Source organism: Euprymna scolopes, chromosome 6, assembly GCF_053919585.1.
Source record: "Euprymna scolopes isolate OS-2025 chromosome 6, ASM5391958v1, whole genome shotgun sequence".
In the NCBI taxonomy this organism is placed as follows: Eukaryota; Metazoa; Mollusca; class Cephalopoda; order Sepiida; family Sepiolidae; genus Euprymna; species Euprymna scolopes.
The window spans coordinates 92,305,400-92,322,959 of record NC_136487.1 but is presented as its reverse complement, the minus strand read 5'-3'; the positions used below and the strand labels follow the sequence as shown (position 1 = coordinate 92,322,959).

The following is a 17,560-nucleotide window of genomic DNA, read 5'->3' as shown; positions in this document are numbered from 1 at the left end:
CCTGCCAACCACCCCCTTCCTGACTTTCCTTTGTGGACAGACATCACACTAGACAATCTGAAAATCACCCCTTCTCAGGTGCATGCTATCATAAGAAATCTTGACACTGCAAAAGCATGTGGACCTGATCTCATCCCGGCTGTGCTATTAAAAAAGTGCTCTGCCGAAGTAGCTCCAGTTCTCTCCAAACTTTACAACAAATGCCTTAATGAATCTTGCTTTCCTGCCTGCTGGAAAACTGCTTCTGTAGCACCAGTTTTCAAGAATTCTAGCGAAAGAACTGACCCAGTAAATTATCGTCCCATTAGCCTCCTCCCACTTTTTGCCAAAATATTTGAGACAATAATTAACCAAGCTCTAGTCCATCACCTTACAGATGCTAAACTTCTGACTGACAAACAATATGGATTTAGACAAGCCCGTTCCACAGCAGACATCCTAACTGTAATCTCAAAATGTATATACCAGTCACTGGACAAAGTGGGGGAGGGTAGAGCGGTAGCTCTAGATATATCTAAGGCTTTTGACAGGGTATGGCATGAAGGTCTTCTCAGGAAAATCAGATCATATGGTATCACTGGAAGAATAAATGACATAATTAAATCCTTCTTAGAGAAGAGAAAAATCCAGGTTGTCCTCGATGGTTGTACATTTAAACAATACGATATAAATGCGGGAGTGCCTCAGGGGTCTATCCTGGGACCTCTGTTATTCCTAATATTCATAAATTACCTCCCTGACAAAATTGCCTGTGAGATGGGTATATATGCTGACAACACCACACTCTATAACAGACACGACAGGAAAACAAATGAACACATATCTAAAGAAATGGTAGAAACACTTGAGGATGACCTCCGATCTGTAGTGGAATGGGGACATAAATGGATGGTCATATTCAATGCTGCCAAGACAAAACTCGTTTCCTTCAATAATTACAAGAAACTTCTGTACCACCAATAGTAATGGCCAATGACTCTTTATCTGAACGTACATCCTTTAAACTCCTCGGCCTAACGCTCTCAGGAAACATGAGTTGGAACAATTATATCGAGAGTATCGCCAGGACCGCTGTGAAGAAGGTAGGTTCTCTCTACCGTGCTAGAAAGATACTAATGCTCGAAAGTATCCTATACCTCTATAAGGCCACCATTCGCCCATGTATGGAATATTGTTGTCATATTTGGGCTGGTGCATCTACCTTTAGTCTCTTGCTCCTAGACAAGGTTCAAAAGAGAGTCACCAATCTGATAGGTTCTGAACTGTCATCTAAACTTCAGTCCCTGTCCCATCGACGAAATGTTGCATCCCTCTGCCTTTTCTACAAGTACTTTAACGGTGAATGCTCTGTTGAACTGCAAGCACTTGTGCCCCCGTCAACGTAAATACCCCCGACAAACCTGGCAAGCAGCTAAATCCCACCCCTTCAGTAGAGATCCCTAGATGTAAGAGAGCCTTCTACTCCAGTAGTTTCTTCCCCAGGACAGCTAAACTTTGGAATTCCCTGCCGGGTCCCTGCTTCCCCAACTGTACTGACATGCAGAAGTTCAAGTGCAACGTGAACTGACATCTTGCTGCCCAACTCCCTACACAGTACCCCTGATGCCCATGTCCCTGATAGTAGCCCTCTACAACAAAGTGGCAATATGCCTTGTTTGGGGTGAAAATGTAATAAAAAAAAAAAAAAGATCGCGTCATTTGAACTTAGAAATCATTATGTTGAACTCGGGAACGTATACAGAATTTTTAACTTAGCTCTTTATTCAAGCAACCGATGTAGATTGTTTTCATTCAATCAGCCATGACTGGGTAGAAGTGTTAATTAGTTATTTTGTTATTCCTAGTTATTATCATCCGTAATAAGAATTGAACTGCCAACCTCCAGAAACCTATCATTGAAAGCTGATTGTTAATCAACACCTTTATCTATTGCTCCATGAATCCATATGGATAATTCTAACATGAATTTTTGGAGTCTTAAACCTAATCTTATTTAGATGTGTAGTATTACTACTTATTACTACATTTGTACTGAAATTATTCATATGGACCCATGACATAATGAATAAAAACGATTACCAGCCAGTTCCAAATTATAATCTTCTGGAAGTTGAATGTTCAATCCTCACTACAGGTGGTAATAACTATTAACACTTCTACTTGATCATGGATGATGGAACACAATCAACCGCTGTAGATTAAATAAAGAATTAAGTTTGAAATTTTGTATACAATCCTGAGTATGATATAAAGAATTTTAAGTTAAAAAAAATGCACTTGATTAAGGTCAAAGTTTATATCACTGGAAACATTGTGAAAATCACAACCAAGATGAGAATAGTAGTCTGAATAAAACAAATTATCAATCCGCAGTTTGAAAATTTTGAAACTCGCAAAAGGATTTTTTTTTTTGTCAGGAGTAAGGTTTTATTTTTGGTCATTTGGTTTTTTCCATTCATTCTGCCCTGCCTCAGGAAAAACTATATTGGTCATTATTAATTGCAGGTAGATGCAAAGGAAAAAAGAAAATTAAAATCTGTAAATATATATGCCAATGTCTGTGTGTGTTCATATTACACAGTATATCAAATAGCTTTGTATTAATTGATTAAAATTTGACCTGGGTTCAGTCATGGATTGGGGTAAGAAATAGCTTGTTTCATTTAATTCTGTAAAGACCCAGCTCCTTCTTTTAATTGTAGGCATGCCCCTTTTCTTCCGAAGAAATGAAAAACAGACTCTAAAACTTCTTGGTCCTACTTTCTCATCAAATCTTGGAGTTGATATAGTAGATCCATTGTTCTTTCTACTTCTTGTGAAATTGGTTCTCTTTATTGCTCTAACCACTTTCTCACACCTGTGGCTATTCTCTATTGTTACAAATCTACTATCAGACCATGTATGGAGTACCATTGTCATATTTGGGTTGGAGAATCTTTGTCCCATTTGAAGGTTCTAAATAGTGCAGAAACGTATCTGTAATTTAATTGGATCCAACCCTTTCTTCACCGCAACCTTTCTCACAGACATGATATTGCTAGTTTCAATATTTTTTTTAATAAATACTATTATGGCAAGTCTTTTTCAGAATTATGTGTTTTATTATCTGCTTCCTGTGTTCCAGCTTGTTCAACTTGCTGATCTAGTGGTCTCCATTAATTCGCTGTTTTGATACATCATTGTAATACAGCTTTTAATTCCAATAGGTTCTTTGTAAGAACTATATGATTGTAGAACCCTCTTCCTGCTGACTGTTTTCCTCTCTAAAGGCTAAGGTTAATAGATATTTCTTGTCTTTGCAATAATTATCTTCCATTCTTTTCAACTCCTTACATCAAGTGGCTTCATGCCTTGTCTCGAGCAATTTTCATAAAAAACTTACTATACCAACTAGTAATTGAGCATCTAATAATAACTATTTAATAATTTTTTTCTGATTAAAATATTAAAATCTATACAAAATATTAAAACTTATACAAAATATTAAAATATTAAAATTTATACAAAATATTAAAATATTAAAACTTAATTTAAAATTTAGTTGTTCACACATGTGATTCAGTTTCCAGAAAAATTACAGCTTCATTTGTTATTTGCATCAGGAGAAACAAACTTGTATAACAATGCACTAAAAAACCATTCATGCAGAAATATGTTCCACTTTTAATTTACAATGAATAAGCAATTATGATATAAAAGAGTAAATGGTGGAAAAAAGAGCATTCAAACAGGTTTGTTTTCACAAGAAAGTAGGTCAAGTATACTTGCTGTGAGAAAGTGGCGGTCCAGAGATTGGTTGTCATAACTGAGATCATCACCAATATGCATGTAACTGTCTATTATTTTAAGATATTGACACTTAATCATAATTTAAATATCTTTCTATTATTTTTGCTTTTCACATAGTTGTACTTACAAATAAATCATACAAAGCAAAAGTGAAGTACGACAGTTGCACATATTGAATACACAGCATTCATTAACAACTGTTGTCGACTTCTTTTCATCAGTTTTATATGAGTGTAAACAAATCGAGTTGACGATAGCTTTTCTTATGTATGATTTTCTGGCATTTGGCATCGTTTTCTCTATCTGGCATATGACCGGATTATCTCTGTAAAAATGTTTGCCATGATAAAAGCCATGCCGGAGATGCTTCCATTAGCAATAGAACCAAGAATACAACAAATGAAAACTGAGAATACTGTTTTGCATTGGATGCCATGGATTCGCAAAAATTTTATGGCTGGAAACTGATGACATTAACAATATTAGTTGTATACATTTTATTTTTCTGTATACTTATCATAATAAACATATCTTTGGTTGGTTGATTGCTTTTGTTTTATGGCATATCAACCCTTTTTGGGTTATTTAATGCCGAATCCAAAGATTTTGAAGAAAAATTTTTTTAACAGAGTATATTTGTTGTTTTCACATCGGTTTCTATTTAACCCATAGTTGGGACCCTAACAGGTACTACCACTCTGGGTCAGAGTGGACCTGGGAGCAATGGTAATTAAAGGGTGGCTCCACACTCCCCAAAGCCCACAAGCTGGGCCTCACCACTGGATATAGTTTAAGGTCATATCCAGGAACCCCATTGAGGGACTTTTACCCTCTGCAGGGGGGCAGTCGGTGTATTCTAATGCCCCACCGACAGGGCCTCATATCTTTGGATTGCAAAAAGAAAATTACATACTTGAAACTCAGTTATCACCTAAAAGGCTTGAAAATTTTTTATTTATTTCCAATCTCTAATTGAATTTGTATTTTTCATTCTTACTGATTTTCAAATTTCTTCAGAGAGTTGGCTTTATTTTTCTGTCCATGATTGGAGGAGGATGAAAATCCTCCTTTGTTGTGTCTTATTTTAGTTACTTAAATTGGTTTTCTTGCTGATATGTAAGTTTTGAAAAATACACTCTGAATGATTTATTAAGGATAAAATAAAAGACAAAAATGCGAAATCAAATTGAAAATAAAGAAGGTACTGGACATCATTGGGTAAATACAACTAGTTATCAATAGTTATCAATACTTTGTAATCAAGCAATTTTCTTACTGCAAGATTCCAAATTAAAATATTAAAATATTAGCAAGATTAAAAGTGGACAATTTGAACTTTACTATTTTATTTGAAAAGATAAGAACAAACTTACTGCATTGAATTCATGAATCATCCAAGATTCAAAGGCGCTATAAAGAACTGAAGTGGCAATTCCTCCAAGGATACGACCAACAAACAAAATGTAGAAGTTAGGAAAATGCTGTTAAAAATTAAAAAAACAAACAGATAAAACAAAATTTATTGATTCCTTTATTTAATTTATATACAACTGTGTTTGGTTGTTGTGTTTTAAGGCATCTTGGTCCTTTTCAGATTATTAAATTCTAAATACAAATTTAAAAAATGTCGAAAAAGAATGAAGATTGTTTTTCTTGGCTCAATGATTCCTCACCTGCCATTAGCAGAAAAATAGAAATAGCAACTTCTGCATTTAATTGTCAAAAAGAAAAGATATGAAACATGAAGGACATCAATACCTCTGAAGTTAAGACTTTATAATGTTCTCCATAAAACCAACCTTCACCCAGACCAAACCTCTGATCAAGCCAAATAGAGACAAAAATTCATTATTGGAGACCCTGCCATAACTTTGAATTAGCAAAAAAGGAAAAATCTTAACATTCTGTCAATGATGTTCTTAGATAAAAGAAATTAACATGGTTTGGACATGTTTCTCAGATACCAGTACCAAACTTCAGCTGAAGAAATACACCATATTTATTCATGAAAGATCAATGGGATGATCAGCCAAGAGATAAGATGAGCTAACCAGATAACGGTTGAGACTGGCGTGCTGTTTCTGACAGCTGAAAAATTAGCCCAAGATCATAAGTAGTGGAATTTTGTTTAAGTTTGTAGTTAAGATCACACAAGTATGCAGGTAAGTAGTAAATAAAGTATTTACTTTTCAGCCTTAACCTATATAAAACCTCTACCTACACGAGTCAGATACATCTTAAGATGGAGTACTGTCACCACATATGCGGAGATGTTGTTACTTTTCTTCTTTGGCAAAATACAAAATGGACTTCAAAATTCATAAGGATTATCTCTTCTACTTTTTACAAATTTTTTCTTACAGAAAACAGATGCTGCTAGTCTTTCTCTACTCTATCATTATTTCCATGCAAAGTACACAACTGTGTTCCAATCCTCTTTATAAAGACATTCATGACAAGAACTCTTTTTTTTTCTTCCACAATGAAAAGAAACTTCCCTTTCTGCCTCCATATCAGGCCGAAAATTTCATGAACAGAAGTTCTTTGCAAGGGTTTTCTGCCCATAGAACACATTACCACATAACTATTTCCCTGCAGATTGCAACAGTCATCGACAAGTACTTGTCATAGACAGTCCCTCATAAGTAATCAAATTTAGTTCATTCTATTAATCATTTTCAATCATCTCATAATATTCTTCATCATTCAACTGACAATCATTCCATTTCATTAATCCTTACTCTCAAGTAGTTTTTGATCTTGATAAATAGTAATTCATGAACAATAAAAAATTTTTTAAATATTCATTTGTGCTATTTGATTTAACAAGTTATTCATCATGTAAATGTATGTATCTAGTACTGAATGCAGAGAAGAATCCCGGAAATGACATTAAACTGTATCGAACACTCTCAGCTAAGGTGTTCTCCCTTTCCCTTCTCAAAATCTATATTTACCAACCTTTTCTATCATCATTCTTTCTTTTTTATCTGCCAACCCTACCTCTCATCTATATCAAATACTTAAACACTCTATCCAATCTGGTGCTGATTATGATCTTAAACAATATCCAGTGGTTATGCCTAAATTTTAGAAGTTTGGGGAATGTGGAGTAACCCCTTAGTTCTCAGTTTACTTTGACCTGTAGTGGTCATATATGCCTGGGTTGCATCTATAGGTAAAATACAATATTGCATTTGCAGACTATTTGTTTATATACACATACAAAACAAATTAATCTTTAAACATTCAATATACACCAGGATTATCTGTTTACTGATTCAAATGGAAGTTAAAGAAGCTATTGCCAACACAAATGCATCCTTTTCATATTTGTTGCATCTTATCTGATTATTTTTTGGTGATGGTTTGAGATATATAAAGAATCAAATTGTTTTTATTGATAAGTCAGAATTGGGATTGGAAAAAAAAGACTTTCTAAACAATAAATGTTAAATGTTAAGATTTGGAGAAAAGAAAAAAAAATGGTTGATAAAGTACTTTAATCTCAATCATGACAGTATAATGCCTTGATTAATAATTGACACAATAGCTAATAGTTGAAGATTTCTCCTATTGCAAAAGAAAATAATAGTTCCAAAAATACAATTTCTACAGTATTAAAGTCATATCATGTCAGAGGATCCTTTAAGGCAACTATTAAAAAAGGGAGCAGGTAAAACAACACCTTGGCAAAAAAGACTCTCTAAGTTTGATCGACTTTGAAACAGGAAACAGGCATTTCATGTCAGATAATCAAAGAATTTGTTTAAGTATAAAACTGCATTATAACATCATTTTAATAAATTAGTCTAAACATGTGCACAGTTGCAATACATACATAGGACAGGTACGCAATGGGAGAAATATTTAGTTAAATAACAGTGATCACCCTAAACTAAGTTTTAATTTGCAAACTCAGTTTACTTCTGTTCATATTATCTAGAAGCAGTGAAACAAACAAAAACTAACCTCCTCTGCCCAAAAAAGAAAAATTCCGCACACAATGATTCCCCAGTCTAGAACCTAAAATATTTTATTGATAGTTTTTATACTTAAATAATTCTTTTATATTCTATCCCGGACAATGCTGGGACATGGAAACTGCTAGTTTAACAGCATAGAACATTTCAAGATGAAATGAGCTGAAATATTAAACTGAATTTGATCTGGATGTTGATTCTGTATTAATAGTGTAAATATCCGTGCAACAAGATACACTTTTAAAACATTTTAAGGGTTTAATTGTGAAGGAAGAAAAGGCAAACAAATAAATAATAATGATGTACAGGATTTTAAAGAATAAAAAAAAAAATGGACTTACTTTTGTGACACATGACAAGCAGTATAAAATGCCATACAGGATGCAGTTCAGACGACGCCCACTGAAAGTAGAAGCGCAAATAATTCTTTTTTTTTTTTTTTTTTTTAAATTCTAGTTATGAATTTCTAAAAACTTTAAAAAATTATTGGTTTGTATAGAAACCAAATATTATTAGTGTACACTGGTATGACAAATAAATATAGATACTAAAACAAGAAATTGAAATGAATGACTCTTGTCTTGAGGAAGGCCCCTGTTTTAACAAGCTTCTGGGACTGACTTAAAAATGACCTAAAATGAAAAACAGATCAAATCTATTGCCATGTTTGCTGGAAAAATGGTTGGATGTCTACCAGTTTAAAAACCAAATATGCCCTAAGGTGGAGTATTGTTGCTACATCTGGGGACATGCTGCTCAGAGTATCCTTTGCTGTCTTGACAGAGTACAAAACCGATTTTGAAATCCAGTGGAAAACATCCCTTTCCCCTCCCCACTACCCTTTTCATATAGAAGATGCATTGCTAAGATTTCTCTACTCTATCATTATTATTATCATAGCAGATGCGCAACTGATCTTTAATCTATGGTTCCCACTTGTAAAACATTCACAACAAAAACCTCATCTAGCTACACTATATTTGACTGAACTTATTTTTTGAAAAAAAAAACAAAAAACGCTTTAAAATACTTTTAAACATATGACAAAATAGCCAGATAGTGAGAAAAGTAACTTTTATTGCCTTTTAAGAGTCTGAAGTTGAATTATCTTGTTTGAACCTATTGAGAAAAAAATCACATTTTTGACAATAACTCAGCTAAAAATAATTATCTGCAAATGGTTGAAGATTCATTGGAAGTGGAATTTGATAATAAAGAAAATTTTTCCAGAAAGAAAACAAAAAAACTTAAATTTCTGGAGTCTGAGAAAGTCTTGTGTACTATTGGTGTAGAAGCCAAATTCCATAGTATATAACTACAAATGCAAGCTATGAAACAGTGAAACACCTTAAAAATGTAATGTCATCTTCACTCACCATGGTAAATGAAAATCAATCATAATGGAAGCAATAATTATTAGATCAAGCCAATCTAAACATTGGACAAAATCTTGTTACTGTCGACCTCTGCTTAAGAGTGGTAACACTGCTGGTTAGTAATGGTTGAAGTTCCCTGAACTTACTCCATCCACTCCTAATTCTTGCAACCACACTAGTACTGATTCACCATGTACTCGAATAATACCACTAACGTAACAAAACTTCTCAACAATAACATTCTCATTGAGATATACTTTATTCACATCCGAATTCTCATCCATCTCCATTATCTTACACTTTTTGCACACAAATTGGTTATCCTCTCTCAATTTACTAGTAATTCCACTGTATTTCTTGTGTACCAAATGCTTATATGTATCACAAGAAAATTGAATTGCACCAGACTCTCTTTCCACAAACTAAGCAAGAGAACTTTTCTCTGTTTGACAGCTCTCCAGCACAACAGCCACTGATCATCATTTTAGTCTGGGTCACATTCACTTTAAGACATTTATTTCCCATAACATTTGTCTAAGACTTTAGCTTAACAAGTAAGAGTCATCCATTGTTTCATTGCCAAATACTAAATAATCAGTATACAGCATCTATTCCGGACAACCTGTATTAAACTCTCTAGACAATACTTCAAAAACACAAATGAAAAGCAACAGACTTGGTACATAACTCTGATGTACTTTTACTTTATCATTAAAGCTGTCACTAATATTAAAAAAAATTTTTTTTTATTGTTATTTCACCCCAAACAAGGCACAGTGCCACTTTGTCATCAGGAGCAACTATTTAGGACCAAATTCACAGAGATATTATGTAGGGAATTGGGAAGCAAGATGTCTGTTCAGATTACACTTGAACTTCTGCATGTTAGTACAGTCAGGGAAGCAGGAACCCGAGAGGGAATTCCAAAAAATCTTTATAAAGTATCATCTGTAATAAATAAAAATTAATCACAATAGAAGCAATAATTATTAAATCAAATTAGCCTACATATTGGGCGAAATCCTATTACCTCTAAAAAAAAAATATACAATAATGATTAACTGTTAATATTTGATTCATTTCAACAGCTAACACATTGAATCTTCTTAATAGGATTCATGGCATAGATTTTCTTTTAATAGTAAAACAATCAATAAAAACAGTTAAGATAAAAGTGAACAGAAATACAATTTGATAATAAGGCAACAATTTCTTTAGTATTTCATTCACTAAAATTTTCACCTTTTATTAAAGACAACTTAAAACTATGTTAAGCCACTATATTGATAGGACTATCTCTACACGCATAGATATCCACAGTATTAGGTATACCAAATTTGAAAACACCAACATTTTTACAAGTCATTGAAAATATTAACTTTATTTAAAGTAGCCTAGAAAAAAAAACTATTAATGACAAAGGAAAGAATTATTTTAAAAAAATGTTATCTTTTTGATAACAAACTCTGTGCCGTAGAATTAATAAAACTCAAGAATCTAATTTCAATGAAAAGATTAAATTTTTTATTCAAATAACATGAACATAAACAAATCATAAGACAGAATACCATCGCTTGACAATGTAAGAATGGATCAAAGTCTTATCTGAACCTTACTTCATATTGCATGAAGTATTCTGAAGTTATGCCATGGAAATGTGGACAACAGAAAACTATTTGATCAAGCTGAAATTTTGTATGATCATTATAGTTATCAAAGAGCATTAGGTCCATACATCAAATCTGGAAAAATGTGTAATTAAAATTTTCTTCTAGACTGAAATTTAAAGTCAATGACATATAAGGTGCAGGACTTCATTAGCTACAATACAAGCCAAGTAGCAAGTGCTTACAATGAACAGAGCCAAAGTTATAGCTAAAAGTGCGACTTTCATCTTTTGTATGCCTTTGACCTTTAACCTGGATATCCCAAAATTAAACCAGTTCTAAGTTACACCATGACTGATATTTTGAACAAATTTGGTGACGATTAGCTGTACGCAATCAAACAGTGACAAATGAACAAACTCAACTGAAAACATAACCTCCTTTGCAGAAGTAATAATCATGCTTTGTTATTTGAACAATAAACTGCTTGAAAAAAATATATCAATGACAACCAGATATGTTGACAAAATGATATGTGATGAGCAAATCTCTTGATGAATTTAATCTGAAAATGGATTTTAAATCTGATTTGTCCTCACCTTTGATCCAAATATCAGGTCACTGCAAAAGATTTTGCCGATTTATAGAAGGGACATTTTAAACCACTGTAATTTATTTTATGCATCTTGTTATTACCTAAACATAGCATCATGATTAATGTATAACTTTTGCTTTCAAACTGTTAAAACATCATTGATATTTTTCTACAATATTCTCACCAATGTTAACTCGAAAATGATTTTTTTTAGTCAACAGAAAAGAAGTCATCTTTCATCTTCACACAGTATTACTAACCAAAGATTTCTTATTTCCTCATCCTACATATTCTCCTAACCTAGTTCCCTTGGATTATCATTTATTTTGGGGATTACAAAACAATTTATATGGCTTTAGGTTAACATTACGAGAGGATATTGAACATGATTTAGATTCATATTTCACATTAAAACCTACATAATTTTACAAACAAGGTATTTAAAAGCTTGTTGAAAGATGGAATAAATTCATACAGAGCAAATGTCACTATTGTTATGAATAAAGATTTTCAAAAACAGTTTTTCATTTCCAAAATGAAATTTTAAAATCGGCAAAAACTTTTGCACCAATCTGATATTATACACAGAGACATTTTCTTTCTAAAAACAAAACAGTTATTAATAACCAATTACTGATTTCTCTTTTATGCATAGATGGTGTGGGTTTATACCTTTTCTACCATGGGCATGTTATGGATTCTATAAGTAGACTTTTGTGTTAATGACATTATAGTTTAAAATGGTAACTTACAATTTGTCAGCAAAGGAGCCAACAAAGGTTCCAAATATCATACTGGAGCCAAATCCAGCTACAAATAATAGCTCGATTTGGTGGACTGTCATGCCGTAACTTTCATAAAGTGCATAAACATGAGGACCCTGCAGCCAATCTCCAGCTAAAGAAAGAAAAAACATAGGAAAGCATTTAAAATTGCTTTATTATAAAACAAAGAAAAATAAAATCTGCATTTACCAATAAAAAGTGGGTAACATAAAATCTAACATATAAAGTTATCCTGTTGGATTTTATGAGTCTGACCCAAATAGCATTTGAGCTAACAAATCAAAATTTGCTTTTGACTAATGAATTTTCATTTGTTATTGTTATACCATATTATTAGCAATATGAAAACATATTTTGCTTGTATCATTTAGATTATTCGGACTGCTATTCGCATCTTGTTATTTTCACATTTTGGTTGACGTAATCTGCAGCTTTATTCAAGTACTTTGAACTTAGGAATTGGTACAGAATTTTGAACTGAATATTTTTAATCCGTTTGCTTCTGTAGTTGATTAAAGAAATTCAAATATTTGCTTTTTCACATGTAATAACTTAAACTTTATCAACTGAAGATTGCCCTCAAAAATAGAAAAGACTGGTAAAATAATATTGGATAAATTGGTGATACCCTGAGATTTTGGTGCTGTCATGCATGAAAAGACCATTTTGAATGTGCTGTGGACTAAGTTCTCATGTGTTATCATAATCGGTTAAGGTAAATAAGGTATTCAGTGATGAGCTAGAAGAATGTAGTAATGTTAGTTATTCTTACATCTTATAGAAATGGACAGAAGAAAATATCTGGTGTTATTATTCCTGATATGAGTAGCAGCAGACAGACCCCTCAAATCCAGTCCTTCCTCACTGTAGAAGGAGTGGTAGCAATGTAGTAGTGTCAGAACTATACCATCTGAATCTCTGGTTCCTACCACAGCTACCCATAACACATAGATCTGGCACCTAGTGGTAACAGGGTTGCAACCCAGCTAATAAGGTTCTGTCATCCTCTAATCATCACTGCCTTTAAATGTGATAAGCAGGAAAGTTTCAAGTGTGGAACTGAATCCTTTGATTCTTCTGAGCCAAACCTTCCCTAACTTTATATGCAATCACTGATCCCCGGCTGCTATCAGTATGAACATGAATTTTCAATTTTGAAGACCTAACAAATAGTTACAACCAACAAGTAGGACTTCATGCAGATTAGACAATCAGAGTCATGATCGTATTGGGTTCTGTGTAGAAATTTGATTTACTGATCAAATAAACAAAAACTAAGCAACAGCAGCCGTATGGAAACATAATTGGAATATTATATTCAAGAAAAGCAACAAAGTGAGTAAAGTAACCTTGGTGATCGATTAAAAAACTTATGCCATTATTAGAACAGTTAAAGGCAGAAGTAATTAATTTGAGAAGGGTCAGAAAACAAATAGTAGAGAAATATATGCAAGAAGAGAGGAGATAGTTGATTCTTGCATTCCCTATAATAAGGGACCCTTGGAATATTGATTGAAGGTACTGATTAACAATCTGTTATAAGTGACAGTCTTCTAAAAGCTCAAGGACCGAAATCAGGGCCTTCCGATCAGATCACTTTAAGGACTAGGTTACCAGTTATGTGAATGGTCAACAATAAAACTATCTTAAATAGAGATAAATTTCCCAACCTAGTAGGCCATGTCCATCTCACAATCACCCTTCCCAGCATATGGAACTTAACATAAAATGTTCCACTATTTTTGGGCCATTCTAACTTTTTAGGGCAGTTAACCAAAATATTTTTGTTATGAGAGATAAATTCTGTGCATTTTTCTGTATAGGACAGATGCACAAAACGAATATCATTATTAATACGTTAATACATTACACAAATTGATATAGAATGCACTGTAGAACTTCAATGGGGGTTCTGTTAGCTAATGCTAAATGTGTCAAGGTTAGAACTGCCCTAGAATAAGAGTAGCATAAACTGACTGATTCAAAATGTAGGGGACTAAAAATTAGAGGACACCGGGGAGGAGTAATCTGCCCCTTATATATTTCTTGTGTCTTTTACTTTTGGTCACGGGCAGACGTGTTGATTTTCCCTCTCAAGGAGAGGAGAACCTTTTTCCACCACGAGGTGAGCTCTAAGGACTTATTCCACCAGCCAGTGAGTCTTATTGAACTGTCTCCATTGTACTATGTTGTGTTGTTCTTTAAATGTTTGTCAGTGTACAATAAATGTGTAAATGTAATTGGGCTATTGTGTTTTATTTGTATTTTTCTGTTTAGTTTAAACTAACAAATTGGTTACTCAGAAAAAATATATTATATATATATATATATATATATATATATATATATATATATATATATACACATGCATGCACATAGATAATAAGTTCTGTAAAAAAGAAAAAAAAAGAAAGTAAGATGATATTTTTATGAACAATAAGAAAAAGTTAGGATGTAAATTTTATTACTAGAATTCTAATTATTATTCCCTAAATGAAAATTCATAGGGTAGGGTAATTAAGATAGCAACATGATTTTTCTTTTATTCTTTACATATTTTTTTGTCGATAGAATAAGGATAGAACTAGGGTTTTGTTTTAATCGTGCACAACAAATGCAAAAAGTTCTTTTTTTCGAAACTAAATTATTCCTTATAGGAAAATTTCGTTCCTAAAACGGCTGTCGGTCTTCCTGCCACGGTCATATTCGGCGCCTGATGCGGGATTGGCTGATATGAGCAAGTACGTTGCGTTCAGTCTCTGTGCCCCCTTACCCTCCGTTTTGCATTATTACTATTCCTTTCTTTCCATGCTCTGCTGCTAGACTGTTGTAGTTTCCAGTGCGGTAAAAGAAAATAAATAAATATTTTTTTTTAAATGGCGACAACTTGTAACCTTAATGCCTTATTAGTATGCGACGACCCTGCTTTGTTTTTTGCTCAACTCAATTTATTTTTCAAACAAAAATTGATTGACAACCAGGCAGAGAAATTCTGTTACGTCGCATCCATTTTACCTGGTAACCGCGCTAATAATCTCTCCACCTATGGAAAAGCCGTACGATGTACTTAAGGAGAGAGTCACAACTGCTGTGACTGTTTCCACACATAAGCGTATTTCGCAGTTGTTGGAACAGGACACCCTGGGGAATAGCAAGCCGTCCCAATTTCTAAAACGGCTACAAAAATTAGTGGAAGGTGCGATGGATAAAAGCATAGTTAAACATATTTTTCTCCAACGGATCCCAACGGAGTATAAGGTGGCTGTTGCTGCTCAGGACGAGTCCACGCCTGTGGAACAACTCGCTGTCATGGCAGATCACATTGCAGACATATTATCCACACAATCGTCTGCAGTATCCAGCGTGCAGACCTCTGGAAGAGACGAGCTTCTGGAAAAATTAATGGAGGGCCAAAAAACGTTGGAAGCCCGTATGAACAGAATGGCGGAAGACATCGCCAGACTATTATTACAACAGAAGCAGGGACATGGCAGCAGAGGAGGTCGCAGCCAGTCCCGGGAACACAAGCATGAACCTCAACTTGGGTTTACGCAGATCGTTTATCCACGTTTTCATAGTGGCTGACGTAAGCAGTGCTATACTGGGTACTGACTTTCTGCAAGCATTTGGCCTGGTAGTAGATATGTCAGGCCAGTGTCTCAGAGATCCAGGTACACAACTTGCAGTAGGTGGAGTTGTGGGGACTGGCACACCATTCGGTCCAAAGGTAGCACATGCAGACCAGGACGAAGCTTTCCTGAGTCTGTTGAAGGAATATCCTTCAATATCGGTCCCCTCCTTTCAAAAGGAAGTTTTACTGCACACCGTAACTCATTACATCGAGACAAAGGCCCACCCGTCCATTGTAAAGCTAGACGTTTAACACCTGAAAAAATAAAGGCTGCGAAAGCAGAATTTCAGCAGATGATGCAGCTTGGCATAGTTCGCCCTTCAAATAGCGAATGGGCCTCGCCTCTTCATCTTGTTAGTAAGGGTCCAAATGCATGGCGGGCATGTGGGGACTACCGAGCTTTAAATGCCGCTACGAAACCGGATAGGTACCCAGTACATATCCAAGATATAACAGAAGTGGCCCAGAATAATAAGATCTTTACTAAATTAGACCTTATTCGGGCACACCACCAGATTCCGGTGGAGCCCGAACATATTCCCAAAACGGCAATTACCACACCATTTGGAATGTTTGAATTTTTGCGTGTGCCATTTGGTTTACGCAATGCAGCTCAAACGTTCCAACGTTTTATAGACCAGGTTCTGCGAGACTTGCCATTTGTGTGTGCATACATAGATGATGTCCTCATTGCTAGCAAGAATAGGCAGGAACATATAGATCATGTGCACCAAGTATTCGATTGCCTGAACCAATATGGTGTTGTTTTAAATCCATCAAAGTGTACTTTTGGTCAATCCGAGGTTATATTTTTGGGGCACCATATTTCAGAGAGGGGAATTTCCCCGTCCCCAGAGACAGTCAAGTCCATCCGAGATTTCCCTATTCCTGCTACAATGAGACAGTTGCGGCAATTTTTAGGATTAGTTAACTTCTATCGTAGGTTTCTCTCTCATGTTGCCCAAGTACTTTTGCCGTTGACAGGTATGCTGACAAATGTGAAGAACTGTAACCTTACACTATCAGAGGAAGCAATAGCAGCATTCAACAAAGTAAAGGCCATGTTAGAAGACACCGCAAAGCTGTCCCACATTCAACCCGATAGTGAACTTTGCCTGGCAGTAGATGCATCTTCAACTGGAATTGGAGTGGTCCTGCAGCAAAAATGTAATGGGAACTGGCGACCTATTTCTTTCTTCTCCAGGAAATTGACTGACGCAGAAACACACTATAGCACATTTTCCAGAGAGTTGTTGGTCTCGTTTTCAGCAATAAAACATTATCGGCAGCTCCTAGAGGGACAGCCATTCTATTTGGTGATTGACCACAAGCCTCTATTAGGCGCTCTGCAGTCCTCTTTAGACAAATACTCTCCCCGAGAGGTTCGTCAGTTGGACTATATTCTACAGTTTACGTCAGATGTCAGACACGTGAAGGGAACTGACAATATACCAGCAGACACACTGTCACGAAGAATAAACTCCTTCACATTGGGACCTTCCGTCGAGGCCAACATCTTAGCTATGGAGCAAGAAAAAGACGAGCACCTGCAGAAGCTTCTGCAGAATAATGGAACATCACTGCAACTGGTGAAAATGGCACACCCCAACGGCCCTAGAAAAATAGTGTGTGATATCAGCACTAACCAACTGCGCCCATATGTCCCAGCATCCTTAAGGAAAGATATATTCAACGTGGTACACGGATTATCACACCCAGGGGGCCAATGCATCAATACATTTAATGACAGACAGGTATGTCTGACCGAGGATGAAAGCAGACGTGCGAGAATGG

At 34.8% G+C, this 17,560-nt stretch overlaps 1 protein-coding gene across 2 annotated transcripts in view; it reads right to left on the bottom strand.

Moving 5' to 3' along the window:
- Positions 1-17,560, bottom strand: part of LOC145277790 (solute carrier family 61 member 1-like) — a 125,101-nt gene that overhangs the window by 84,909 nt on the left and 22,632 nt on the right. For both annotated transcript variants that reach the window (XM_080129606.1, XM_080129605.1), the window contains exons 2-4: positions 12,103-12,247; positions 8,114-8,174; positions 5,163-5,270 (exon numbers count right to left, since the gene is read on the bottom strand). In XM_080129606.1, coding sequence (XP_079985732.1) covers positions 5,163-5,270; positions 8,114-8,174; positions 12,103-12,247 — 314 coding nt within the window. The remainder of the gene's footprint in view (positions 1-5,162; positions 5,271-8,113; positions 8,175-12,102; positions 12,248-17,560) is intronic.